Source organism: Pseudopodoces humilis, chromosome 8 (assembly GCF_049639895.1).
Source record: "Pseudopodoces humilis isolate 2021_Gansu_Grassland_sample_001 chromosome 8, ASM4963989v1, whole genome shotgun sequence".
Lineage (NCBI taxonomy): Eukaryota > Metazoa > Chordata > Aves > Passeriformes > Paridae > Pseudopodoces > Pseudopodoces humilis.
Window position 1 is genome coordinate 15,156,705 of NC_142207.1, and position 25,685 is coordinate 15,182,389.

General features: G+C 51.4%; 2 protein-coding genes across 2 annotated transcripts; one reads left to right on the top strand and one right to left on the bottom strand.

Moving 5' to 3' along the window:
• Positions 1-1,409: 1,409 nt before the first annotated feature.
• On the top strand, positions 1,410-21,123 carry ARPC2 (actin related protein 2/3 complex subunit 2). Its single transcript, XM_005519691.2, has 10 exons — positions 1,410-1,581; positions 11,193-11,227; positions 12,192-12,304; positions 14,299-14,344; positions 14,961-15,147; positions 15,567-15,660; positions 17,858-17,984; positions 19,349-19,449; positions 19,781-19,881; positions 20,681-21,123. Exons 1-10 carry the CDS (start codon positions 1,508-1,510, stop codon positions 20,703-20,705), a joined length of 903 nt encoding a protein of 300 aa, XP_005519748.1. The 5' UTR covers positions 1,410-1,507; the 3' UTR covers positions 20,706-21,123.
• Positions 21,124-21,514: 391 nt separating this feature from the next.
• Positions 21,515-25,659, bottom strand: AAMP (angio associated migratory cell protein). Its single transcript, XM_005519692.3, has 11 exons — positions 25,540-25,659; positions 25,093-25,245; positions 24,578-24,697; positions 24,318-24,457; positions 24,089-24,233; positions 23,864-23,947; positions 23,480-23,595; positions 23,034-23,137; positions 22,465-22,555; positions 22,038-22,192; positions 21,515-21,779 (listed from the first exon to the last, which is right to left on the bottom strand). The coding sequence occupies exons 1-11, from the start codon at positions 25,625-25,627 to the stop codon at positions 21,704-21,706; spliced, it is 1,272 nt and encodes a 423-aa protein (XP_005519749.1). The 5' UTR covers positions 25,628-25,659; the 3' UTR covers positions 21,515-21,703.
• Between the last annotated feature and the right edge of the window lie 26 nt (positions 25,660-25,685).

The following is a 25,685-nucleotide window of genomic DNA, read 5'->3' on the forward strand; positions in this document are numbered from 1 at the left end:
CCCCTTTCCTCCACCACCCTCTTTATACTGCCCAGGGAGGAAATGTTGCAAAATCTTCTCCTAGCATGAAGCGGAAGTGGCAGCCAAAAGGACCCTTCCTTCATCCCCCCAGATGTCTTTCCCAGGCCAAAGGGAGCCCACAGCCCCCTGTCACCCTCCTGTCCCAGGATGTCTGAGGCCACCTTGCACTGGGGGAGCACCCAGGGTTTCATTGTCATCCCTACAATGGTGCATCCCAGGGTTCTCTAGGTGGGGGTCTCCAATTTGTCCCCAGGCCCTCAGCGCATAGGGGATCCCCTTCAAGGCACCCCTGTGTGCTGCAGTCTCCCCAGGAGAGACTGAGGCCATGGCCAGTGAGTGATGGCAATGCAGGGCTCTGTGCCTCAGTTTCCCCACTGATAGAGCAAGGGTGGTGTCAGCGTTTGGGGGGTGCACAGAGGGACTGCAAGGCTGACTTGCCCTCTGTTGGGGGTTGCTGTGGGCGACCCCCCCACAGTGGAGTCCCATGTCCCTCCTGCCCTGGCTGTGCCATGCCAGGCTAAGCAAAATCACGCCAGATCCGTGCCCCTGTGCCAGCCCCGGAAACTTAGTGAATGCTGTGGCTCTGAGTACCCCTATTGCTTTTAGGAGAAATCTGCACACAAGGGCATTCCCCATGAACCCCCATTACTCTGGGGCACTCACAAACCCTTTGAGCACCCCCCCATCCTCACAGCTTTCCATGCTTATCACTCTAAGGGGTGCCCCACGGTTTTGGGGCACCTTTCTTCCCTGGGAGCACCTGGTAAGTGCCCCCATCATATCCCTTGGGTATCACCACAGCTTCAAGGACACTCCTGTTCTCTGGGAACACCTACCCAGTTTTGGGCAACCCCCAGCTCCAGGGCACCATCACAGCCCCCCTAGGAAACCCCCACTCCCTATGTCACCTCACATTTTTGGGGCCCTGTAGCTCTGAAATTATCCGTTTTGCAAGATACCACTTTCCCTTGTAAGCACCCCCATATCCCTGGAGCACCAATTCTTATACAGACCCCCATGCACTGGGGCACACATGCTACTTCCTAGAGCGTCCCTATAATCCTAAGGGCACCCCGCTGTTTCGGGGGCCGCCAACACCGTATTTAATTAATGGGGGGGCGGGGGGGGGTGGAAGTGAACACCTCACACTTTTGGGGACTTCCACACCGTAGGCATATCCCATATGCCTGCTTCACTCCTGCTGACGGAGATGCCCGTACCATGAGCACCCCCCAGCCCAGCGCCCCACCTGTGTCCCACCACACTTGTCACCCCCTGTCCCACCCCATTTAGGGGACACCCCTGTCCCCGCCGGCCACGGGGCGGGGCTATTGTGACGTCATAATGGGGGCGGGGACTGTGCCTGCGGCGGCGCCGAGCCGGAAGTGACGCGGAGGCGCGAGAGCGGAAGCGGCGGCGCAGGCTCGGGCGGGTCCCCGGTGCGCGCAGCGGGCTCGGCTCCCTCAGAGCCGCTCCCGGCACCGACATGATCCTGCTCGAGGTCAACAACCGCATCATCGAGGAGACCCTCACGCTCAAGTTCGAGGGCGCGGCCGCCGGGTAGGAACAGGGGAGCCGGGGATGGGCGGCGACGCGTCCGCGGACCGAGGGAGGGGCGAGGGGGCGGTGGCTGGCGGGGCCCGGGCCGTGCCAGGCGCCCGGGCACGAGAGTAGAGCCTGGCGGGTGGTGCCGGGGGAGGACGGGGCTGAGACGGGCGGAAGGTGGCGGCCGGGGAATGGTGACAAGGCAGGATGTGGGGCTGGAGAGTGGCGGGGAGCGGCACTGAGCCAGCGGGTTCTGTGCTACCAGGTGGCGGCCCGGGAAGGAGGAGGGCAGAGCGGGCACGGGCTGGGGGCCTGCAGGGTGCAGGGACTGGGAGGAGGGTGATCTAGGTGCGGGAACTGAACTGTCGCCGGCGGGGATGGGCAGAGCTTGGGCAGAGGGAAGGCCTGCGGAATAAGGGAGTAGAGTGTGACAGGGCAGTGTTGGAGGGGAGAGTGGGGCTGGATGGGGTCGTTAGTGCCAGAGCAGTGGAGAGCACCGCGGGGACAGGACGGATCTGGGAATGGTATCGGAGATTGCCGTGCTGGGGTGGACGGGAGGACAGGGTCTGGAAAAGGAGGAAGTTGGGAAGGGAGGAAAGTGGATTTGCACGGTATTTGCTATAGGTAAAGCGCGTTTCATCAGTGCGGTGCCAGCGCTGGTACAGAATGTGTAGGGAGAGCCGAGGAACAGGAAGCCTGGGTACGGAGCCATGGCTTCAGCCTTTTGCTTTGGCGGTGAAGAACAAATTCCAGCTTGCTCCTCTTTGCTTTCTCGAGCAGAAGGGATACAGGCGCACGGATCAGCCATGGCCCCTGGTGCCAGCCTGGTGCCGTGGTCTCGGGGGGCAGGCTGGGGGGTCTGGTTCACACCTACAACTCTGGGTGAGATAGTTCAGTCCCTGGGGAGCCAGTGGTTTTTTTTTTACTGCAAGTATTGCACCAGGGCTGTAAAGATGCTTGTGAGGACACAGCTTAGTTTGGAAGGAAGTCCCTTCCGTATGAATGTCCTTATCTAGATCCAAGTGGCCCGTGGGCTCGATGTACTGCCTGCTGACTGAGACACCTTTGTACAGAGACAAAGTCTTGAGAGGCAAAGCATAGTGGTGTTATCTCTGGGGTGGAGCCTGCCCTGGCACCTCACAAGGCAGGGCTCAGGCTGCTCCAGGAAGGGACCCCCCAGGCAGGTGCCTTTTTCTGTGTTACCTTTTTTTGTCCTGTGATTTTTGAAACTCTCATCCTTTTGCTTGCAGAACGTTGTCAGATGCCACTTCCTCTGCTTTTCCCTGACTCTCAGTTGACTTGTTGCTCAGATTGGGGTTTGGTTTTGTTTTGGTGGGTTTGGGTTTGGTTTTTTTTCATAAAATAAACTCACAGGCTGCTCTGCCGTGGAGGACAGCTGAGCTGCTCCCAGATTTTGATTCAGCTTGAGCCCTGATCATTTAATGCAACAAGCTTCCCCAGAGTACAGGCACAGCACTGGGCAGAGAGAGCTCCCAGGTGACCACTGCAATACTGCACACACATCCATTAGAAAATGTGGCATGTACAGAGGTTCACAGTGAGTGTCAGAACGGCTTGTCAATCACTAGTCTGTACCAAGGCACTCTTCCTGATGGAGAGAGAACATTGTGCATGTGTCCCTGTGTTGATGTGCCGTGGAGGGGCAGTTTGCAGGTTGAGATGCACCCCAAAACCCTGACTGTGAGCAGAGCTGTGGTTGCTTGCCCTGCACCAGCCTGCAGGCCCCTGAGATTTCCATTTTGCTGTATGGCAAAGCCACCTCACGTGTGTTGCCACGCATGCCTGACATGCTGATTGTTCCTGGATCAATTTGTAGGGTGGCTGATGGTGCTCTGCTTCTGCCTCTTAGTCATCTATGGCATGTTCTGTTCTTTAGATGGCGTTTCTAGATAAGTTTCATGCCTTGAGGGTGTTGCTGAAGGTGAGGAAGACATTTACTTCTGAATTTTCTTCTGTGCTTGTTCTGGTGTCTGACATCCAGGAAAGTGCAAGGAGGTTTCTCCTGGTTTCAAGTCTTCTAAGGAATGGATGTTACAAAACATTTATTCAAGTGATATTTCTTTTCCCTATGGCCACAGCTCTTGGGTTATTCCTGTGGTGCCCAGCCTAAAGGCAGGAAGGGATTTCTTGTATTTTGCTGTTTTGGTGATGGTTTTCCAAGGTGTATCTTGGGGATGAATACAGGACAGTCAGGGCAAGATTAAGCCTGGAAGAATTTGGTAGTTGGGAGGAGTGAATCTGGACACTGGGGAAGAGTTGGGTTTACATTACTTGCTCTAACCCAGAAGTGCAGCAGATGCAACACGGGATTTGTCAATAGTGGTTGTCTCAGAGCCAGGTGTGCCTGGTAGTATCAGTGCCAGCCTGGAAGTGGGGCAGGGCGGCGTTCGTTTCCAAGTCCTTTTCCAGAGACTTGTCCTGTGACATGGGCTATTTGCTCCCATCTACTGCAGTGCAGCCATAATTTGGCAGGTTCCTGCAGAGCTTTTCTGGGCTATCAGGTGGGAGACACTCCACATTTCACCTTGTCATCTAGAACTAGGTCACATTTAGAAGTTGGAATTCATTAACTGCCATAACATTATTGTCAAAATCTGCTCTGTGTGAAGGTCCATCAGCTATCCCTGAAGTTCCCAGTGTGAAAGGTACCTTGGCAGGACTGCAGACCGAGATCAGCACTTGAGACGGGGCCTAACCTACCTCTAAGAGTCCTCCATGGACAAGGTCCTTGGGGTTTGCCAGCATCCACCTGTAAATAGGGTAATTTCAAATTTAATTTGGTTTTGTGGGCAAACCCCATGGAAATCTCATCTCCTTGGACAGCCACTTGTTGAAACATGATATTTAAATCAAGGTGGTAACAGATGATTCTGGACTTCAATGCATCTGATTTTTTTTTCCTGATCAGTTCTAGTAATTTATTTGTTTAAATCTGTTCTCCTAAAGCAACCACATTTTAAAATAAAAGCCTAAAGCTACCAGAATTGAAATAGCTTGAGTAAGGAATTTGCTGCTACAATGTGGGAATACCTGATCAGTACCTGGAAATAAGTTTGTTGAAATGAGGTTGGCTCATGAGCTTTTTTACATGTCAAGAGAAAGCTTCCATAAGCCTTTGACCAATTCATTTGTACATGAGATGTTGCCTGGAAGCTGGTGTCACTGGTGGGTTTTCCCATTTCTGATAGAAATGTCATGTGAGGAGATGAACTCTACCAGCTGGGAGATCCTGATTCTCATTATTGCTTTCCTTTGAAAACCACACAGACATTAAATAAACCCCACAAACACTTCAAGTGTAAAACATTTTGATGATTGTCTTCTCTGCCTGATGAATACTCATTCTGTTTGACACCAACAGATTTGCCATCCAGTTTTGTCCTGCTCTAATTTAACTGAGCCCAGTGAAAGTGTGGCACAGGGCTTTAGTCTTAGGGTTTGGTTTTCCAGTCATTCATAGCTTACTCAAAATCTTTAGTAAATTAACCATCTGTATCAAATTGTTACTTATTATTTACCCACTGTGCAAAAGAACACAAAATGGCATAGCTGAGGTACAGCATGCCTTTTCCTAGGTTGGGGGCAGAGGGAAGAGAATCTCAAATCAAATTGTTGGTTTCTTTACAGCCATTAGTAGGTATAGCATTGCAGGGCTTCCTGACAATTAGATGCATAGGAAATCATCTGAAGCTTTAACTTCCTGATGCAGAGTGGTTCCTGTGAGCCAGTAGGAGCTGGGCTGAAGCTGTACCCACCTGCTGTATGGTATTTCCCATTTGCGGTCACTTGATGATCGTGGGCTGCAGAGCTGAGCCTTTCAGACACAGAGGCTGAGCCCTGGCTGAAACTAGGCAGTGAGAACTTCGTGTTCATGGTATGACTTGAAGTGAGTTCATCATGGGGAGACTGAAGAGTGTCTGGAGGCTGTTAGTGTGCAGGGGGGAGTAGAGGAGCTTTGAATCCTGCCAGGCACTGCTGAGGAGCTCTCTTCAGGAGTGGCTGTGGTTATATGTGCTTCAGGGATGCTTGGAGACCCCACCAAAACCAGAGATTGTTCCTCTGCCACCCCCTCCTTGCTGACACAGGCATTTTTGTGACTTCAAGGGAAACAGGATTGGGGAAGTGACCTAGGTTAAAACTAAACAGGCAAAACTGGGTATTTTTAGCTTAGATGAGTTTCCTCATCCCATTCATTGTGTCATGGCTGCTCACTATGGTGCAGCCATGGAGCAGGCATCAGATCTCCCTCCTCCAGCAGCAGTGGCAGGTGCTGGCTCAGTATCCACACAAGCCCATTCGGGAGCTGCACATCTCTCCAGGCACAACCTCACCTGCTGAAACTCAGTCTGCCTGACTGCAGAGCGCTCGGGAAATGCTGCTGGCAGAAAGAGATACCCTTGGGTTTTGCTGGCACAGACAGTGCTCATGGTACACCTGGCTGTCCACATTGACTGAGGGTGCTGTAGGTGTTGGAGTGTAGCTCCTGCATTGTCACAGCACATCCTGCTTTGGATGCCAGGGAAGGTGACTTTGCACTGACAGTGAATTGTGAACCACCTCTGTCTGGAAGTAGGCAGTGCTCTGGTTTTGTGCAACAGCACAGGGAACAGGAGGGAAGAAAAGCTAGATCTGAAAAGTGTTAGGCTTTCACAGGTGGTTCTGTCATCACTCCAGCCTCAGTTTTCATCTTGGGTTCCTAAGAGGAGCCTGCTCTGTTTTATCTTCAGAGTGCTTCTCACTGCAGCCACCAGTGCTTGACACCAGAGAAGAGTAGGTATCCATCACTGTACTAAAGAAAGACAATAAAAGTGTGTGCAAAATGAAGCTCTTCCCCAGAGATTTGGCACAACTCTGGATCACTCTGGTGGGGAGCCACAGGCTGTATACCTACAGCTGAGGATACACAGGACGAAGATCTGGCTGGATGGGGACCTGCCAGTGCCAGCGTGCTGCAGGACCATCTGTGCTTTGTCCACTGTGAATCCCACTGCTTTCCTATCAGCCCACTCCAGCAGGCTATTGGGCACACAGCAAGGGAAAAGTTTGGGCATGGAGGGGTCACCTAACCAGGAGGTGAGAATTGGCATGTGTAGGGGCTGCTGTACACCGCTCGGCACCACCCACGTGACAGAGCACTCCTGCTTGAGTTCATGGTGGGTGTACTGCCAGAACTGTGGGAGCTCTTTGATTTTATACGCTCCTGCAGCTTACGCAGAGAGGCTTTTGTTCACTGAGTGGGGCCCAGAAGTGGAGAATCTGTTCAGATAATTTTAGACATTGCTCAAAATTTTTTTTATTGAGGTGACCTTTCTATAGCACGAGCCTGCAGTCTGTCAGTGAATCTGCCTCACTTTATCCAAATCGTGTGTTGACTCTGGTGATCTGAAAGCTCTGCTCAGAGCTTTAAGCTTTGAAATGCCCTTTTTTTTCCCTCCTATGGGTCAAGAGATTAGAGTATCTGCATGCCTGCAGCTTTTGAAAGAATTGCCATTCTCCATTATGTGGTAGAGGCCTTAATTGTGATGTGGGAGATGCTTCAGTATGGTTGTCAGCCAAGTTTTTAAATTTGTTGTAACATACGGCTAAGAGCTTTTGTGGCCTGAGAATGAAGCAGGGAAGTTGTCTGAGTCAAGTGAGGAACTGCTGTCAGAAAAAAGATTTGCTGTTGCTCTTAAGTGCTCACTGGTGTCTCTCCATGGGCACCATGGCTCTTCACGGATGTTCTGCCAAGGTGAAAAATCTGATTTGGAGCTGGCTTTGTATTAGACAGACAGGGCGTAGCTGCCATTTGGAGATGAATAGAAGGAACACAGGCAAGAAGACATAAAACTTGTCAGGGTCTTTTATTGTTACAAGCAGAGGACAGATGGGATTTGGTGTGGGTTTGACTTCAGACCTGATAACAGTTATCACAAAACAGACTGGTGCTGGGAACAGCTGCCGTTTTATCATCAGAGTTCAGGCCAGGGTTTGCAGAAAGGTCTGGATTCAATGTTTAATGCAGAGAGAAGCCATCTCAGATATTCCTGGTATGAGATGGTTTTATTGTCCATTCAGGACAGAGGGTAGCAAACAGGGAAGGTCACTTAAGGATGGTTCAGGTAGCATTGGAGGTAAGGAGCTTGAAGAGGTCACAGCAGCTCTCTGCCCCAGGAGTGGATGAGGTGTCCTATCTCAAATCCTCTGAGTATAGGTAGGCTTAGTCTGTTTCTCAGAGATTTGGATCAGGGGTAGAAGTGAACCCCCAAGGACCTCCTGGCTTCCCAGTTGGGATTTACAGTCCGGCTGGGACTTAGAAATGGCTGCGATTCAGAGTCATTCAGCACCAAGCTGCTGAGCTGCCAATTCCCTCTATGGGTGTGGAGGGCCTCCTCATGGAGGCAAGGGATGCCAGAGCACACCAGACCACACAGAGCTCTTTGGGATCGTGCCAGTAACCTGACAGTACCTGGTACCCACTCTCAGTGGTGCATGCCCCATCCCAGGCCTGCTGTGAAACCCTCTGCACTGAACCTTTGTCCACACAAGAGCAGGAAGGACAGAACAAGGAGAGGACATGTTGTGCCTCTATAGAGCTATTTCTGCTGGTGGAAGATGGGGTTGCTGGAAGGTCAAGGGGAAGTGAACATGTGTGTGTGACCTGCAGCATTTTTGCTCATCCAGAAACTGAAACGCTGGAGGTGAGAGCTCCTCTCTCTTCTTCTTGGGGACTTCTTGAAGCGGGAACAACAATCCCAGTAGCAAAAGGAGTGGTTTTTCTGTTAGAGAGACATTTTGAGTAGCCAGGGTAGTTTTGATTAGGTAAACCAGAGAAAGAAATAGAAGCACTTTAAACATTGTAATTGTAAAGCTCCTGAACTGTGAAAGGCTAAGAGGGCTCACTTTTCTCCCAGCCACACTTCCAGTGATCTTCCTCGTCCTCCCATGGGCCAGGCCAGGCCTGGGTTACTTAAGTGTGTGCCTGGTGAGTGCGGTAGATGACAGGGCCAGCGTGGCAGTGAGGAGCTCTGTATGCGGCTCACGTGAGCTCTTGCTTCACTGAGGCTGTGCCAGGAAGTGGTTGAATATTCAGCACCTAAAGTTCTGCCCAGTTACCTTCTTTTCCCTTAAATACTCCCCCTCCTTACCATCCCCAAGTACCGGAACTGAGCCACTTGGGAAATCAGCTATAAAATAACTTTTCTAAGAAATGACACTTGCACAATAACAGGCTCAAACCCAGCTGTGTTAGCAGTGAGCTTTTGTGTGCAGAACAAAGGCTCTTGTGCAGAGCCATCAGCTGGCTCCTGTACATGGTCTTGCTCGTTTCTTCAATGGTGTGATGAGTGATCTTCCTGCCATCCCTTGGGTACAGGGCAACCAAATGGGGAATCATCCTTCCTCAGCAAAACCACTCCAGTACACTGGCTGTCAGCCACTTCCTTGCATTTCTCAGAGGGAGGTGCTGTGTTTGGAAGGCTCTGCTGGGAGCGGGGGCTCCGGGAGATGTCAGCTCTGTGCATGTGGGGAATGGAATTTGAAAGGTGTAACTCTGAGAAGATGGAACAGAGGTTTAAGGATGTGTCCTGTTTAGTATTCCTAGCTCTCATGTGCCTGGCTGTGCTATCTTTAAAGCTTCCTACATAGGTTTCTTTTTTTATAAAAATTTATACTGCCATCCAAGCTGATTCCCACGTCTGAGTGTGATGCTCTAAAAGAAGAACACGTCCGCATCAACTGACCGAGTGGGATCTCCGGGATTTTCTTTCATCTCTGTTCTGAGCCATCCTCAGTGAGCAGAACTGCCCTGCACATGTTGGGGAATTGCTCCCCTTTCCAAGAGCCCAAACTAAATATGCAGCCAAGAATGCCTGCTGAGCCCATCTCAGGCCCGGCTGGGAAGGGGAGATGAAAGCAAGAGAGGTCACACGTAGGACCTGCTTTGGGTGGACTTGCACCGCTTCTTTCAAGTGTGGGTTTTATCTTCAGCAATGTGGCACAAAAGACAGAGGCTCCCCAGCCTTCAGACAAAAAAGGGGCTGTTGCCCTTCACAGCTGATCACTTTCACGAAGCAGGAACACCTTTTCATTTTCACTTAGGATCTCCACCTGAGGGTTATTTTTTCCCTTTCTGCTGGAGTAAAATATTGACCTGGTGAGTGTCTGGGATCAATGCAGTGCCTTGCTCTCCCTGTATTGCCCAGCTTGAGTTTTATCACATTGTGGTCATTTCTGCCTTCCAGGAATGAGACTGGGCTGCAGAAAAGCTGATGGGAAAATAGTGCTTGCTGCTGAGATAAAATAATTTGTTACAGAATATGGTCAGGGAAAGTAGATACCAAGTCATCACTTCTCCCCACCTTTCTCAGTGTATGTATCATGGTGTAGCCAGCAGCACATAAGTGTGTGGAAGAGCAAGTTTTGGCAAAACGGTTGGGCAGCAGCAGCAGCAGCATAGTTGAGACCACTGACTTTACTCTGAGGAGTTATTTCACTATGTTGGTTCAGATGGGTGGTAATGAACTGTTAGAGACTAGATTTCTGTTAGCAGCAGCATTATTAGCCTGTACTCTTAATATCGTCTACTTCTGACAAAGAAATGGAGATACAGTGTGAAACAGCAGTAGCAGTCTGGCATTTTTATCCTGTTCTCATTTTCCACACCTGCTCTCAGCAGTGGAGATACCTTTGCATCAATTCTCTGTTGGAGAGTGACCTATTAATACCAGTCCCCTTGGAGCTGTGAAAGTAGTTATGTACTGCCAATCCAAATGAAATGACCTTCCAGAAGCAGTTACATCTTTCACAGATCATGGAGAAATGTCAAAATAAGGTTTGTTAAGAAGCAGTTTAATCTTCATAGTCACAGTGTAAGATGTGATGTGCCTTTGGCTTGCAAAGGGTTTTGTTGCTGATCAGGGGTTCCAGAGACCACTCAAGACAGTGTTAAAGCACATCCAGAGATACAGTTTTTCTGCAAAGGCTGTTGGCAAAATGTTGGGGTGTTTTGGAAGCGGGGTGGGATGAAATGAACATGTGGAAAGTTTCCTTCTTTGGCTTGTTCCTAACACTGCTCCTAACGCTACTAACACTTTCCTTACTTGGAAAAGGGGTCTTTTCTGCAACCAAGTTATATCAATGCATTTGCAGAACTGGTGTTGATGGCGAAGGGGGCTCTGTGTCAGGAAGGATTACTCAGCTCCTTCTGTGAACTGGTATTGCAGGACCTTACAAAAGATCCTCTGTCCCAAAATCTGTATCATGGACATTCTGTACAGAGTGATACGTGTGAAAACAAACTTCTTAGTAAGGAGTAGCTTTCTTAGGCATTCTAACTGAAAATCTGTGATGTCAAAATCTATACATAATCTAGAAATTGTAGAAATCTGTGCCAGCTTCAAAGTCTATGTTATGTAATCTGGGGTAGAATGGTGCTTATAGGAAGGGGAAGAAGTCTAAGATCTCTTGTCAAAGGTTACTACTAGTTGGACAGCAGGAGATAAAAGGGTTTTAAGGAAGAACTGCCTGTGAGAAATAAAGCCTTGGAAATTAATCCTCTTTCCTTCACAGCTTGGAGGCTGCTGTTAGAGTTTTCATTTATGTCCTTTGTTTTCTTTGCTTTTTAGAAATAAACCAGAGGCAGTAGAAGTAACGTTTGCAGGTAAGTTCCGCAGCTCTCTTGACTTCTCTGAATGAAGGGCTGGCTTGAACAGTCAGCCTACACCACTGGGCAGGGGCGATGTGGAGATCCTGCAGTATCCACAGAGCTGGCTGGCGTTTCACTGGCTGCCCCACTATTTCTCTGTATGCCTTCCCAGGGACTTCACTAGAGCATTGAGTTCACTGGTGGTAGTGCTTTGGTGTGTGCCTGCTACACAGCTCTTTTACCTCATCTGTTCTCCAGTCCTGCCCTTGGTGCTACTTGTTACGAGGTCTTTAGCACCATCTGGTTTGGGTTGTTAGGAAGCTGACTTATGGTGACAGGCAAAATGGATTCATCACCTCAAGTTTGCTCTTCAGGAAGAGAAATGCCAAGGAAGTTAAAGTACTCATTCAGCAACTGATTTTTGCTTCTGTTATCAGGAATCTGTGTAAGCTGCAAAGCTCAGTGGGGAAGTGGAGCTTGCTAGGTAGCTGGAGGGTTGCTTTTCCCTTCCTCCTGCCCTCCCTGCTCATTCTGCAGTGAAGTGGAAGCTCTCGCAGTAGGCAGCAGCTGAGCTGCCTTTGCTGGCAGAGAGGTTTTCTCCTCCAGGCTGCAGCTCTGGCCTGGTGGGCATGTCAGTCACTTTCTGTGCTGGCCATCCAGAAGGCTCCTGTCTCTGCATGTTTGTTATCCTTGTGCATTGAGCACAAGTGGATTTGCCAGGGATGCTAAATGACACTGGACTAAAGCTTTCAGTGATGGACAGGTGTCAAAATTGTTTCAGCCCTGTGAATGATAGCAGGTCTCCCTACATGACATTACCAGTTTCCCTAATTGCGGGTTTCTCTCTTGCTGTGCATGTGAGGGCTGGAACAAGAGGAGCAGTGTCACTTTATGCAGTTAATAGAACTTGTAGGGAAAACATTCCTCAGAAATAGGAGCTGGTTTCTGTTCCCTCACATTTCTCTTGCTTGCTTCTTAGACTTTGATGGAGTCCTTTACCATATTTCAAACCCCAATGGAGACAAGACAAAAGTGATGGTCAGTATTTCTCTGAAATTCTACAAGGAACTCCAGGAACACGGAGCTGATGAGGTGAGTAAGCATCTCCAGGCCTCCTGCCTACAAGTACTGTGTTGGCAGCAATGCCATTGTGATGTTGATGAATCTAACATCTGACCCTTAGAGGAGCATCTGTGCTCCCATCTCACACTGGTCAAAGGAGCAGCCCCATGCCAACCAGGAGTCCCACTTTGCTGAAAGACAAGAGCAAGTGTGTTCACACTCTCTCATGAAAAAGTAATCATCTTGTATGACCCTGCAGCCTGAAAGGCAGAAGGCATCACTAATTTTGCAAGTTCAAAGCTAAGCCTGACCATGTAGAAGTAGTTTCCCTGACTGATGTGTTGAGCCCACAAGTGAAGGAAGGCTCCAAGACATCTGTGGTGCTTCTCTTCTGATTCTTAACCACACTTAAAAGCAAGTGTTTGGTTCCCGCTGCATGTGCAGACCTTGGTTTGAAGGCTGGTTCCCTTTTCACTGCTGCTGTGTGAAGTCAAGGCTCAGTTCCTGTTGACTGGGCCCTGTAGCTGTGGAGGGCCATTTATGGTAGAAAAAAGGAGCCTCTCTGAGCTGTGGTTGGATGGTGAGGCAGGAAGTGTGACTCAGTTCCTGAGTCAGTTTTCAAATCTCCGCGTAGCGAATGGGGATTACCCAGGGCTTTTCAGTAGGCTTTGCCTCTGGATATCTGTCCTTGGAAGAAAACAAGGAAACTGCTCTATCAGTTTATTGTGATTCTGGTGAGAAACTGGTGATTTGAACCCAAAGTGAATTCCTGCAAATTGGCATAAGACCCTTTCATGGTCTTTGGCTTTCCTGGTTCCTGAATGCAGAGCTTTCTAGGTGCAGCATTGTCTGCTTCTGAAGGTCCCGCTGCTGGCATGAGAGTGTCAAGCACCCCAAATGGTGGAGCCTTCCTAGCATGTTTAGGGAAGATCAGTGCAGTGTGTGATCCCAAGAGAGCCCCTGTAGTAGGTGAGTGGCTGACAGCACCATGCACCAGCAGCCATTGTGGTAGAGGTGGTGGAAGGCAACTTCCTATAAACTTTTATAGGAAAATGGGATCTGGGCAGGACTGGCTTGAAAGTACTGACTAAATAGAAATTACATTTTTCAATCTCCAGTTGTCATAATGTTACTTTCTGTACTTCCCTGCAGACAACGTTGCTTGTTTCTGCTCTGTCTATGGTGAAAGCCCACTGTGAGGAATGCAGAGTGGGCTTCATGCTAAGACAGGGCATCTTCCTGCACCACTACAGGCAGGCTCTCTGCTGAGAGGAGGTTTTGGCATGCAGAGAGTCTGTGTATCTTTTCCACGTGGTAGTGGGTGTCATCCCAGGAGGGCCAGTTCTGCCACAGCATTGTTGTGTTCTTCTCTGTGAAATACCGCCTGTTCCCAGCCCCCTCATTGACACAGAGCTATGGCTCAGTTGGAAATTGCCATTGATGTAAAATTCAGCAGTAATTACGTTTGAAGAAAGGTTTTTGCTGTGCTGTAGGCGGTTCTGCTTCTGGGAGGCATCCAAGCCTGCCTGGCAGTCTCCTCTTGATCCCCATCTGTTCATGCAGTAGACTGAGACAGTGTGTGATCACCAGGCCATGGTGTGCTCTGAACTTGCCGTCCTGTGAGGAGAGGGACCAGGCACACTTTATATCTGCCTTTGAATGGAAGAAGTGGTAGCACTCAGATCTGTTGTGTCAGGCTCTGCTAATTGTTCTCCTTTGATGGTATGAGCTATAAGACTTCTTCCCCGCACAAGTCTGACTAGCAAGATCTTGAAAAAGTTCCAGTTTTGAGTCCTCTCCTGCAGTATGTCCCCTGTCAGTGGAGTTCAGGGAGCCCTCCCTAGAGCAGGAACAGCCAATAGCACTAGAAGTTGATGACTTAATATTTGTTTAAGTTCTTTTAGACTAGGAGAAGCAGATGCTGTAATTTGATACGTCTAAAAGAAGACCAAACATGGCCTAGGCTGTGCAGGAGGAAACAGGTCATGATAGCTTGTGCTCTCAATGTTTAATTTCTTTTCTAGGTGTTGAAGAAAGTCTATGGAAGCTACTTGGTAAATCCTGAATCAGGTAACCCTGCAATAACATTCACTCTGTGTGTGTGTGTGTGTGTGTGTGTGTGTGTGTGTGTGTGTGAATACAATTCCAAAATTACTTAAATCACCTGAGAAATGCTCATACGAAGGCTGCACTTGAAGAGCTTGATGTCTGAGGCTCCCTGTACAATGAATGGCAGTTTGAAATTGCCAGTTTAAAAGGTGGCTCAGACACGTCAGGGATGATGTAGCTTGCAGCACAAGCTGTAATTCTTTATGCAGTCCTCCCCCAGGAAGCCTCTGTTCCTCAGGTTGGGGTCTTTGTTCTTCTCAAAGATGCTTTGTAAGACACAGGAAAACCATGGTTACCTGTGACAGCTTCTCTTCCTACTCACTGCAAAAATTTGGGAGCAGTTCAGCCAGCACGTGTGTCTGGGAGCTTAGGAAGGAGCCTTGGGAACGTTGCCATGGCCACGTGCCGAGTTCAGGCATGGTTTTTGGCAAGTGCTTGGGGTGGGAAGAACTCACCCCTGGGGCTTTTGGGAGGATTTAAGGCAAAAGTGGAACTGTAGGTGTCTTTTTAAAAAAAAGTTTCTGCTTTCATTAAGGCCCTATGCAGATTATTAAGGCTAGTGGCTGTCCCTTCCCAGGTTACAATGTCTCCTTGCTCTACGACCTGGAGAACCTCCCTGCAGACAAGGATGCCATTGTGCACCAAGCCGGCATGTTGAAGCGCAACTGCTTTGCTTCAGTCTTTGAGAAGTATTTCAAATTCCAGGAAGAGGGCAAAGAAGGAGAAAAAAGAGCAGTCATCCACTACAGGGATGATGAGACAATGTAAGTGTTCAAACCAAACAGCACAGGGGGTGGACAGTTGTCAGTAGTCTGTTCCTGTGCACAGCTGTAAGTTTTGGTGGAAAATCAGGAAATCCTCCTGCTCCGTGCTTTGGCCAGGTAATAAGGGCCTTAGACTGCCGCAACTATTCCATGAGGGTAATGCTTATGCCTTGAGCTGCTGGGATGTTACACAAGAGTCTCTGTTAGTGGCAGCACTTGTGGCTGCATGCAGGAGAGGAACTGGCCACTCCCAACAGAAATGTTGTGCTCCCTGTAAATACTGTCTAAAGGGAGGGGGAATTTACATCAGCCAGGCCTGTGAATGGCTGTTGTATCTACTTGACCTTGTCACACAGTTGCTTCCTTGTCCAATTGAACTTCTTAGCTCTGGTTCACAGGTGGGTTCTTTCTCCCTGCAGGTATGTTGAGGCAAAGAAGGACCGTGTCACGGTTGTGTTCAGCACGGTATTTAAAGATGACGATGACGTGGTGATTGGAAAGGTGTTTATGCAGGTATGGAAACTGAATTACAGGGTCTGGTCCTCAATTCAGATGCCTGCTTGCTTGAAGCAGCATTGCCAAACAAGCTGCTGCAGTGAGCACAAAGGCAGTTTAACACATGTAAATGCTTTGCTCCATGCTGCACTGGGATGGAAGAACATGTTAATAGGCAGACAGTGTATTTTCCTGGCTCTTGCATTGGAATCTGTATCATCAATAGTCTTGCTCAATTGGACAATCAAGCGTATTATGTGTTACAGATGAGAAACACCACAGTGTTTCTTCAGTCCCCACATTGAGGCCCTGTAATGTGGGTAGCTATGGTGTAGGGATTTCAAGGCAGCTGAGGAGCTGAACATGTTGAGGAGGCTGTGAAGGGAGAGAAAGGGTGAGCTGAGAGTGCTCTTCACCTTGAAGTTTCTTCCTGCTAATGCTCAACTGCTACAGAAACATTCAGCAGCTCAGTGTGACAGCTCTTGAATTTGAGCTTTTTAGAGCTATGAATATACTGAATTTGTGGGCTCTAACCAATCATAATGCCAAGTTACTAACTGGACTGAGCTACCTTTTCCAATTGCTGTTTTGCTGGGAAGCATTGAGAGACTTGTAGTAAGCACTTTGCTTGTCTGTGAACGACTGTGTGCAGCCTGAGGAGGATGAGACATGTGTGCAGCTGGGGAGGCTCAGTGCATGCTCATATCTGTGTTCATCTGTGCCACTGGCCCACCTCACTCATCTGCTGAAGCTCCTGGGGAGCCAGCCTCCTGTGTGGGCATGGCCATGGAGCAGGGCCTGCAGGGTGTTCCAGGGATCTTTAACCCCCCTGTTCAAGGGTGCCAGGCCATGCTGCTGACAGGCTCATGGACAGCAAGTTACTGGCCCAGTTTGCTGGAGACCAGTGTACCTATGTTGGGTGTCATCAGAAGGGGTTCTGTTGCAATGAAAGTCTTCATAGCTCTGTTGTGTTCATTAGCTACAGACAGGGCATCTGCTCTGGCTTTGAGGTTTTCCCCCACAAAGCATATCCCTCAGCCTGGAATTCAGCTTTTAAAATGGGAAGGGAGACATGATGTGAATAAAATGGGGTTAGTGAAGCTCCTGGGGAGATGGCAGTGCTTCAAGGCAGCAGCTGTCCTGGAGTCTCCATGTCCTGAATTCTTGGTTTTTACAACAGCAAACCCTGCCTCTGCCCAGCCACAGGAATTTCCACTCTGAGTCACACTGGCTTTTTCTCTCCAGCTATTGCTCTTGCATAACGGAGCTGGGTATGGTGTCTGCTCATCTGGGCTCTCATGGAGAAAATGGGACCATTAACTAACCAGTGAAGCCATTTGATCCATTTCACCCTCTGGCATAACCAGCCAGAAGTGCAAGCTAAGCACTTCATTAAGGAAACCCCAGTGATCTACTCTAGAAGGGCCATGGTTGCCCCTGCCTTTCCCAGGGGAAACTGCTCAGAGAAGAGGCCAAGGGTACCTAATAATGTGTAGGTTGGGATGGAGGTGAGTGAGGCAGAAGGAAGACTGCCCTGCCTTAGGGCAGGAGAATGGTCTCTGGACATTCTCAGCCCCACAAAGAGATGGTCCTTACAGAGATAGTCTGAAATGCGGAGCCAGTACATTTCCTCTGAGGTGGTGCTGCTGTCAGAGGTGGGGGAAGGGATCTTCCTGCCTGAAGGTATTGTTTCAAGGTGTACGGAAGCATTAAGAGGAGCAGGCTTCACATACAAGCTTCAAGCCCCCAGATGCATCTTGTTGCCTGGGCAGACTCCTGGTGGGAGATGGTTTCTCAAATGGCAGAACCTTTACACTAGGTGTGACGGAGACCTTGCAGTCCTTCCAGAGAATTTCTCTTCAGTGGTGATGGGCGCTGCCCACTTTCATTGGAAGAGCATTGAAATTCCAGCAGGAGCTGTGCTGTCTCGTGTGCTTGCTCAGACTGATGTGTCCCTTCCACAAAACACCCATGGCAGGGGTGTGACACACTGAAAGCCATCCCAGCTGCACTGCGGTCATGTATCAATAGCCATGCATTTTGGGCTGGTTTTGCTGGGAAAAAGGGTTACTTTCAGGGTGTTTGGCCTGATGAACTCGATCCATTCAGGGAAATCTTCTGCTCATTGCCCTTTGAAAGTGAGGAAACCCCATTTGCTTTCCCAGCATGTTGCTGAAGGGTTGCAGTGGGAATCACCTTCACTTTTCTTGTTCAGGAGTTCAAGGAGGGTCGCCGGGCCAGTCACACAGCCCCACAGGTGCTCTTCAGCCACAGGGAGCCGCCCTTGGAGCTGAAAGACACGGATGCAGCTGTTGGCGATAATATTGGCTACATCACATTTGGTAAGCAGGCAGCTCTGAGGCTTGGGGATGCTTGGGGAGGAGAGAGGTTCCTGTTGCTGCATGAAGAACAGAAAGGAATTCACCTTCCCTGAGTACTGAAGTGGGCCATTGAGGGCTGCAAGGACTCTGGGATTGCATTTTGTCTTGTTGCCCCCTTTGGAGTGTCCCTTTTCTGTATCAGGTCACCTCAGCTCTGCTGTGGGCAAGAAGATGTGGAAGTGGACAGTGAGCCTTTTAGTGTCTGCCTACAAAATAAGTTCAGTATTTGGCAGCAACGGGAAGAGTGGCTTTGCTGTGATATTTTGGAAGCTGTAGGTTTCTTGTGAAAGTTTTCATGCAACTGTACTTGTAGGTTGTCCAGCTGCAGGGAGCTGTGCACTGCTTGATCAGCAGAGGCAGTCAGAGAGCAGCAGCAGAGCAGTGCACTCTGCTTCTCCAGCTCTGCCTCTGCTCTGAGCCAAACACTGATGAGCCACTTTCACCTGCCTGCAGGGGTGGTGGCCAGCAGAGAGCCATGACTTTCTCCTGGGTAGCAATGTCGAGGAGTCAAACCCTGCCCTGTTCAAAGGGATAGGTCTCTTCCAGATGGTTGGATGTGTTATTAGGGTGTCTTAGGCCAGCATTCCCGTAGTTCGGAGCTCCAAGATGCAGCACAGACACTGCAGGGAAAGGTGTAGGTAGCATTGCCCTCCTCCTGTGCTGGAAATGGTCCTTTGAGGCCTGGGCAGCTGTCAGCTATGGAAAGAACAGGTCTGGGATGGCACATACTTTGTTCTGTTGAGACTAAATCTCCCAGTTATCTGATCTGACAGTCTCAGGTGAGATCATCACCCAAACAAAATGTTCTTTCAGCCCTCGGATGTGGGACACCTAACAGAGCACCAGCTTATGGAAATAGCAAGATACCTGCTTGTATCCAAGTCTGTCTGTGTTACATGGCTGGCAAGCTGCCAGGGAAAGATCCACAACCAATTTCAAGACCCCAGGGCAGACTGGATCTTGAAATTGGTTGAGCAGCCTGGGTGCCCTGGTCTGCCCCCCAGCTTGCTCCTCCAATTGCATCTCCCAAGCACTGATACAGCATCATGCAGTTTCCTACAGTACCATTGTTCCTGGACACCTGGCTTTGCCTGCATCCTGCAGAGTGCACAGGCTGCTGTGGGAAATGTGGAAAAGTGCTCTGAAGCCTTGTATATAAAATCACAAGCGCTGCTTAATCTTGGTATGTGTCAAGAGTGAAGGGTTCTTTATAGAGAGCGAGGCAGGGATTCAGTGCAGCACACCCTGAAGCCTCCAGCACTGACCCTGAATGCCCTGTGCAGCCTCAGGAGGTACTAATGGTCTGTTTTGGCCTCTTCTTTCAGTGCTGTTCCCCCGTCACACCAATGCTGCAGCCAGAGACAACACCATAAACCTGATCCACACATTCCGGGACTACCTGCACTATCACATCAAGTGCTCAAAGGTATGAGGGCCGGGGCACACAGCATGGCTTCAGCCCATCTAACCTGGGTGCTGAAGGGGAGAAGCAGGAGACAGGGGTGCCCCTTGAGAACTCATTAGGATCTGCCACTGCCCTCGCCAGTCATGCAGAGGTGGCAAGTGATGCATAATTGCCTTCTCCCTGCTCTTGGACACAAGACTGGTTTCTTTCCATTCTAGCAGTGAAGTAGGATCTTTCCGTTTTGGATCTGGTTTCTTTCCTTTCTGAGAACAGAAATGAGGGTAACTGTTCAGTGACCTGGCTTTGAAGACAGGATCCTGACACGTCCCCATTTTGTCCTAATGAAACACAGGCCTATATTCACACACGTATGAGAGCGAAAACATCAGACTTCCTCAAGGTGCTCAACCGTGCCCGTCCAGACGCAGAGAAGAAAGAAATGAAAACAATCACGTGAGTAGCAAAGCAGGGCCTGGCTCTCTGGGTTTCTCTGCCAGCCACAAACTCAGTCTGGCTCAGTTTGGCATACTGCAGTCCAGCTGAGGTGCCATGAGGGTGACACACAGCTTACTGCCTCAGATATCCTGTGAGGAGCTGGGTCTGAGGCAAAACCCCGTGCTGGCAGGTCCTTCGCAAAAGGCTCATACATGGCCTTGCAATCCCAAGTGTCTCCATTTCCCCCCCACTAAGCCCTTGGTTGCATTCCTGGGGTTTTTCCCTGTTATATTTAGAGCTGCCTTGTCCAGCTTTGGGGGCAGCTCACGGAAGGGAGAGGAGTCGGGTCCTTCTTTGGGATTTGTGGACACTGGAACAGGTCTTGCTGCCCAGTGTGTCTGCAGCTCCTCAGAGTCACTGGCTGCCCTTGGCCAGCTGATGGTTGGGGCTAGGCCACCATGCTGCCTGGCTCCATCTTGTGAACAAGCAGCCCACAGTGAAGTGGATAGAGGATAACAGTTTGTGTGAACACGTTTCATTCAGGTCCCTTACCTTCTGCTTATCCCCGAGCCCACTGGTGTCCTTTTTTCTGTTTGTCCTGTCATGTCCCCTTTGCATGCTACTTTGGAGCAAGAGGGTTGTCTCCTCTGCAAAAGTTAGCCCCTCCCCACAGCCTCGTGACTTGGTTCTGCAGCTGCAGACCCTGTGTGTTCCAACCCAGCATTTCTGCCTGGCACCGAGAGCTCTGCTACGTGTGCCCCACCACAACCCCCACAGGGCCCTGGGGCTGTGCTGACCCCTCTCTGCATCTTTTCAGGGGGAAGACGTTCACAACCCGTTAACACCAAGTCACTGAGGCTGCCGTGGAGGACGAAGGTTGGGGCACTTGCTACCTGATAATCGTAGCTTTTGATGTTGCACCTCTGTGGGCTCATAAGGAATTCAAGCAATCGGGGTCTGTTTGTACGACAGTTGGGGGAGTAATCTGCAGAAACGAGCTGTGCTTGCGAGGACTCGATCGTTCCAAGAAACAAAACTTTAATTCCAGTTTGATTGACTTAATTTCTTTTCTTTTTTAATTTTTTTTTTTCTTTTCAAGCTGTTTCGCTTTGCAGTATGTTACCGGAAATAAGTTGCAGTATTTCTTATGAGAATAATGCAATATTAACTTGTTTTCTTCTGAGTATTTGAGTTCAAAACTCCTGTATCTGAAGAAATACTGTTGGGGTTCATTAATAAAGAAGATCTTTCTATCTTAAAGGGCTGTGAGGCTTTGGCTTGTCAGTGCATGTGATCTTGCCCTGGTAGGGGTGTTTAGTCACAGCCCCCAGGGAGATAATTCCCATCCTGTGGAACATATGCCTTCTGGTGAACTTAGGGGTGCGCTACCCAGATCTGGGAATAGCCTGTTGTATTAGTTAGGAGTTAGGGAACTCCTGGACTGTACAGAGCAGGATTCTCCTAACTTTAGCTAGCAACCTGCACCCTTCCCTCCTATCCTGACCCCTCATTTCCCCTAGCAGGGAGAGCTGGGATAGGAGTCTCTGCCACTGATCCTCAGGCCATGGCTGTATGCCAGGGAGATCCCTGAGGAGGGAGCACAGCTCCTCAGCTCCTCTTCCCCCCAACAAGCAGAGTAGATGGCATCCAGTTAAGTGAAATAATTTATATAATTAAAGACATCTTCATACAAAACCCCTGGCTTGGCCCCTAGATGGTAAGGGCAAAGCAGGGCAGGCTGGAGAAATTACAAAGCACGCACTGGAGAAGGGTGGTGAACCCATGTCCCTCTGTACAGAAGGCGCAGGGCAGCGCCAGGATGCCATCCCTTGACACAGTTCTAGCGATCAGGGCGTTGGACGCAGAACACTTTGGCTTGGTGGTCGCCAGAGGTGGTCACCACAATGGAGGCATCCCTGCAGGGAGACAGGGTTCAGAGATGGGGCTGGGGGCTTCCTGTATCCCTGACCATCACTCCCAGATCAGCTCTGAAGTGCTGCACTTCCCCTTGAGACCCTCAAGTCTCAGCATAGACCTAGGTTGGTCCCCACCTTGGGACCAGACCACAAGGGCACTCGAAAAAGAGCCTGTGATTCGAGCTCCTAGGCTGGAGGCCCCTGCCATCACTGCTCCCTCCACCCAGCAAGGACGGGGTCTAGGGGTTGCCTGCTCACTTGTTGACGGCGAAGTCGAGGATTTCAGCAGAGTGCCCTCGGTACTCGCTGATCATCTTCCCCGAGCGGGCGTCCCAGAGCCGCACAGCCCCGTCCAGGCTGCAGGTGTACACCACGGCCGAGCTCTCCTCCCACAGCAGCTGCACAATCCCTGACTGGGCCAGGGGGAGATCACAGTGGAGACCTCCAGCAAGTCTTAGCTCCCGCCCTGTACCCCCACCCCCTCATGATGTCTGCCATCCCCACAGGACAGCCAGACCCCAGGGCCAAGCACATCCGCTGTGCAGAGACTGTGGCTGCCCTTTGGGGAAGCCCAAGGCTAAGGGAGAAGTACAAATTGGGAACTGGCCCCTAGGTTCTGAGGGAGATCTCCAGAAGGCCCAAAGCCCACCTCCCAGGCCTAGGGAGAGTGGGGGGAGGGCAGTACCTCGTGTTGGCACTTGTGCCTCAGGCTCTGGGTGGAGAGGTCATAAATAGCCAGTGTGCCATCAAGGTAGCCCACAGCAGCCAGTGGCATCCTAAAGACAGCGGAATAGGCATTACATGGGACATGGGGAAGCAGGGATGGAAACACATAAAGGCTCCAGGTAAAAGGCAAACCCTATGCTGAAGGCTGCTATGTATTAAGATGCAGGACAACCTGATAGCTGGAGCCATCAAACACCCTGCTTGGGAAACCCAACAGTACAGCAAGTCAGCAATCAGCCTATGGTATGTGAAGAAGATGACAATGTCCTGGCAGGAAAACACCTGTCTGGAGAGTATCCCAGACAAGCAGTGGTCCATCAGGCTAGCCCAGAATACCAACAGTTGCAAAGAGGACTGAGCAGCTGGTGTCCTTTGGCCTCACACCCAAGTCATCTGGGATCTCCACACCCAGCCGGGGAGGATGTAGGCAAGAGAAATGCAGCAGATTTGAGTGCAAGGGATGCAAATGGATCTGTATAACAAGCCCTGCAAGATCTAGCACTGAAGAGGGGCTGTCCCAGCACTCACACATTACAGAAGCCCAGCGACTCCACTGAGTTGGACTCTGCCTCCTCGCCCTCACTGATGGGTGCCTTGGGGGTCACGCTCTCCATCTTGAACATGCACACCACCTGGGTAGAGGAAGGGTGACTGTACCCCGAGGGAAGGAGACCCAGATGCAGAGGTCCCGTTCGTACTCGATACCGAGTCTGCACCGAGTCATTCGAACAACGGCCCCAAACCCTCAGCTCCTGGGAGCAAACAAGAGGGAACTTCCTTCCAGGAGCCGGGCGGGACCACCCAGCCCGCGCTCCACCCGCAGCGCGAGGGCGCCGCCTGCCGGCTGCCGATGGCCGCACATCGGCCCTGGAGCTGGGGGCTCCCCCAGCGCTCCTGGCTCTAACCCCCGGCCCAGGCAGGGGGCCTGGGGGGTCCTCAGCACTTCTGGCTCTGCCCTACCCACACAGACGCACCTTGCCCGTGGCAGAGTTGACCAGCTTGGCGTGACAGTCCACAGAGCCCGTCATGATCAAACTGCCATCCTGGTTGCTGGCCACACACGTCAAGGGGTCCTGATGGCCATCCTGGCCTGGGGGGTTGAGAAGCAGGTATGAGCTTTATGTGTTCTCCCCATAGAGACCCAGTGAGCCTTGAAACACACCATCCTGCAGCCTCCACCTGCCCGGCTCTGCCAGCACCCTGGCAAGCAGAAGCCACCAGTGGGGACAGAAACTCAGTGCCAGCCTCCCTCCTGCCCCCAGAGGATGCCTCCTTTCCACCCAGGCAGAGGTCAGAGCCCACTAGAAGGGACTGTTTGCCAGCTAGGGAGTAACCCAGGTGATAAACCTCTTCCTTACCTTTCAGAACATGCAGTGAGGTTCCCTGCTTTAGGTCCCAGATGCGCATGGTCCCGTCCTCATACCCCACCACTGCTCGCTTCCCTGGGTGAGACAGATAGCAGATAGAGGCAGGGCCCCTCTCATCCCCCTACCTCCCATTCAGCACAGACTGGGAGAAGCAGGAGGGCAGATGGCCCACACAGAGCTGGTGACATCTCCCACTCGAGAGGCCCCATGCCTCACCATCAGGCAGGATCCTGCCACATGTGGCTGGGCATGCTGGACCCTGAAAGGTTTTGCAATCCCCACTGGGGATCTTCCACATCCAGGTGTTGCCATCAGCTGTACCAGCCAGAAGTACATGGGCTTGAGGGTGCCACTCCATCCACTGGGCAGAGAGAGGGACAGGCAGCGTCACAGAAGTGCTGCAACCCCATTTGCTGGCTGGAGAGCTCCCCACAGCACCACTCACCTCCAAGTCCCCCACCTCGAAGGACCACACTTCCTCCTTGGCCTCCACCCGCCACACTTTGATAAGCCCAGACATGTCACCTGTGGCCACGAACACAGAGTCGTGACTGAAGCCAGCACAGGTGACCGAATCCTTGTGTCCTACAAACATCAGGGGACAGAGACTGCTCAGGCCAAACTATGAAAGATGATAAGGAGCATAGCATCATCAGCTGGAGAAAAATGTGTCAAGAGGAGACACAGCTGTTCACTGCACCTCACCTGAGCACTCAAACAGGAGCTCCCCATCACTCACACGCCACACGAAGGCCTTGTCATCCTCTCCGCCTGTCACTGCCAGCGTGTTGGTCTTGGGGTCAAGGCTCACACAGAAGACAGAAGCTTCACAAGAGAGTAAAGAGAGGCTACATGGCTACAGTGCCGATCCTGCTCCGCCTGACATTCCCAGGGGATCCAAACCCCCTGCAGCACTGGGGGGATGTCAACAAGCTGAACTCCCAGCCCAGCCCAGTGGGAATCAACTCTTCACGTGGGAGAGGAGCAGCACAGGCTTTCTGCTGAGCTTAGGGCCAGCTGCCATGATGGGAGGCCCAAAGGGCTCTCCTGCCAGAGCATAAGGCAGAAACAAGGCCAGGGCAGCTCTGAGTCCTGATGGCTGTCCCAAGAAGGCTGGGAGATAGCAGCCTAGAAAGGCCCCTAGAACACTGGGGAAAGCCAAGATGAGACTACGTCCCGAGGGGGGTCCCAGCTGCTTTCTGCCTGTGCCCAGCACTCACCCGAGTGGAGCGAGAACGTGACCTCACTGTCGTCCTGTGCCTCCATGCCATCCTCCACCCCTTCGTCATCCTCCGACTCCCAAGCCTCGGCATCGGGCTCTTCTGCCCCCTCGTCCTCAAAGTCCACGTCCTCCATCTCCTCGGCCAGGTCATCTGCAGAGGGCGAAGGTCAGGGCGCGGCTCGCGGCGTGCCCGGCTCGGCGGGACAGCGGGGGTCCCTGCGGGACTGGGCAGCGGGGAGCTGCGCGATGCCGCCGCGGCCTCCAGACCCAGAGCAGGGAAATCGCAGAGGAACGGGACGCGACGCGGGGAGAGGCCACGGGTCGGGGGGGATGCACCGGCCGGGCCTGGCACTGGGGTGGGGCCGCAGCGCTCCCGGTGCCCCGAGGGGAGGCCGGAACCCCCGCAGGCCCTGCCCGGTGCGTGGCGCAGGGCGCCCCGTCTCACCCGGCCCGGGCGGGCCCAGCTCCACCACCTCGATGATCTCCTCGTCGCCGTGCAGGTCCAGCGCCCCCGGGCCCTCCCCGGGCTCCATGCCGACCCACCCCGCTGCCGCCGCTGCCGCCGCTTCCGCCGCGCGCCCCGCCCCGGCC

Bases quoted from the DNA above. Each gene is read 5' to 3' on its own strand.
- ARPC2 (XM_005519691.2), top strand. From the start codon at position 1,508: ATGATCCTGCTCGAGGTCAACAACCGCATCATCGAGGAGACCCTCACG. The intron at 11,228-12,191 runs GTAAGTTCCGCA...CTTGCTTCTTAG, and splicing joins AGTAGAAGTAACGTTTGCAG to ACTTTGATGGAGTCCTTTAC. The intron at 15,661-17,857 runs GTATGGAAACTG...TTTCTTGTTCAG, and splicing joins TTGGAAAGGTGTTTATGCAG to GAGTTCAAGGAGGGTCGCCG.
- AAMP (XM_005519692.3), bottom strand. From the start codon at position 25,627: ATGGAGCCCGGGGAGGGCCCGGGGGCGCTGGACCTGCACGGCGACGAG. The intron at 24,458-24,577 runs GTGAGGTGCAGT...TGATGTTTGTAG, and splicing joins GCTCCTGTTTGAGTGCTCAG to GACACAAGGATTCGGTCACC. The intron at 22,556-23,033 runs GTGAGTGCTGGG...CGCTGTCTTTAG, and splicing joins TCGCTGGGCTTCTGTAATGT to GATGCCACTGGCTGCTGTGG.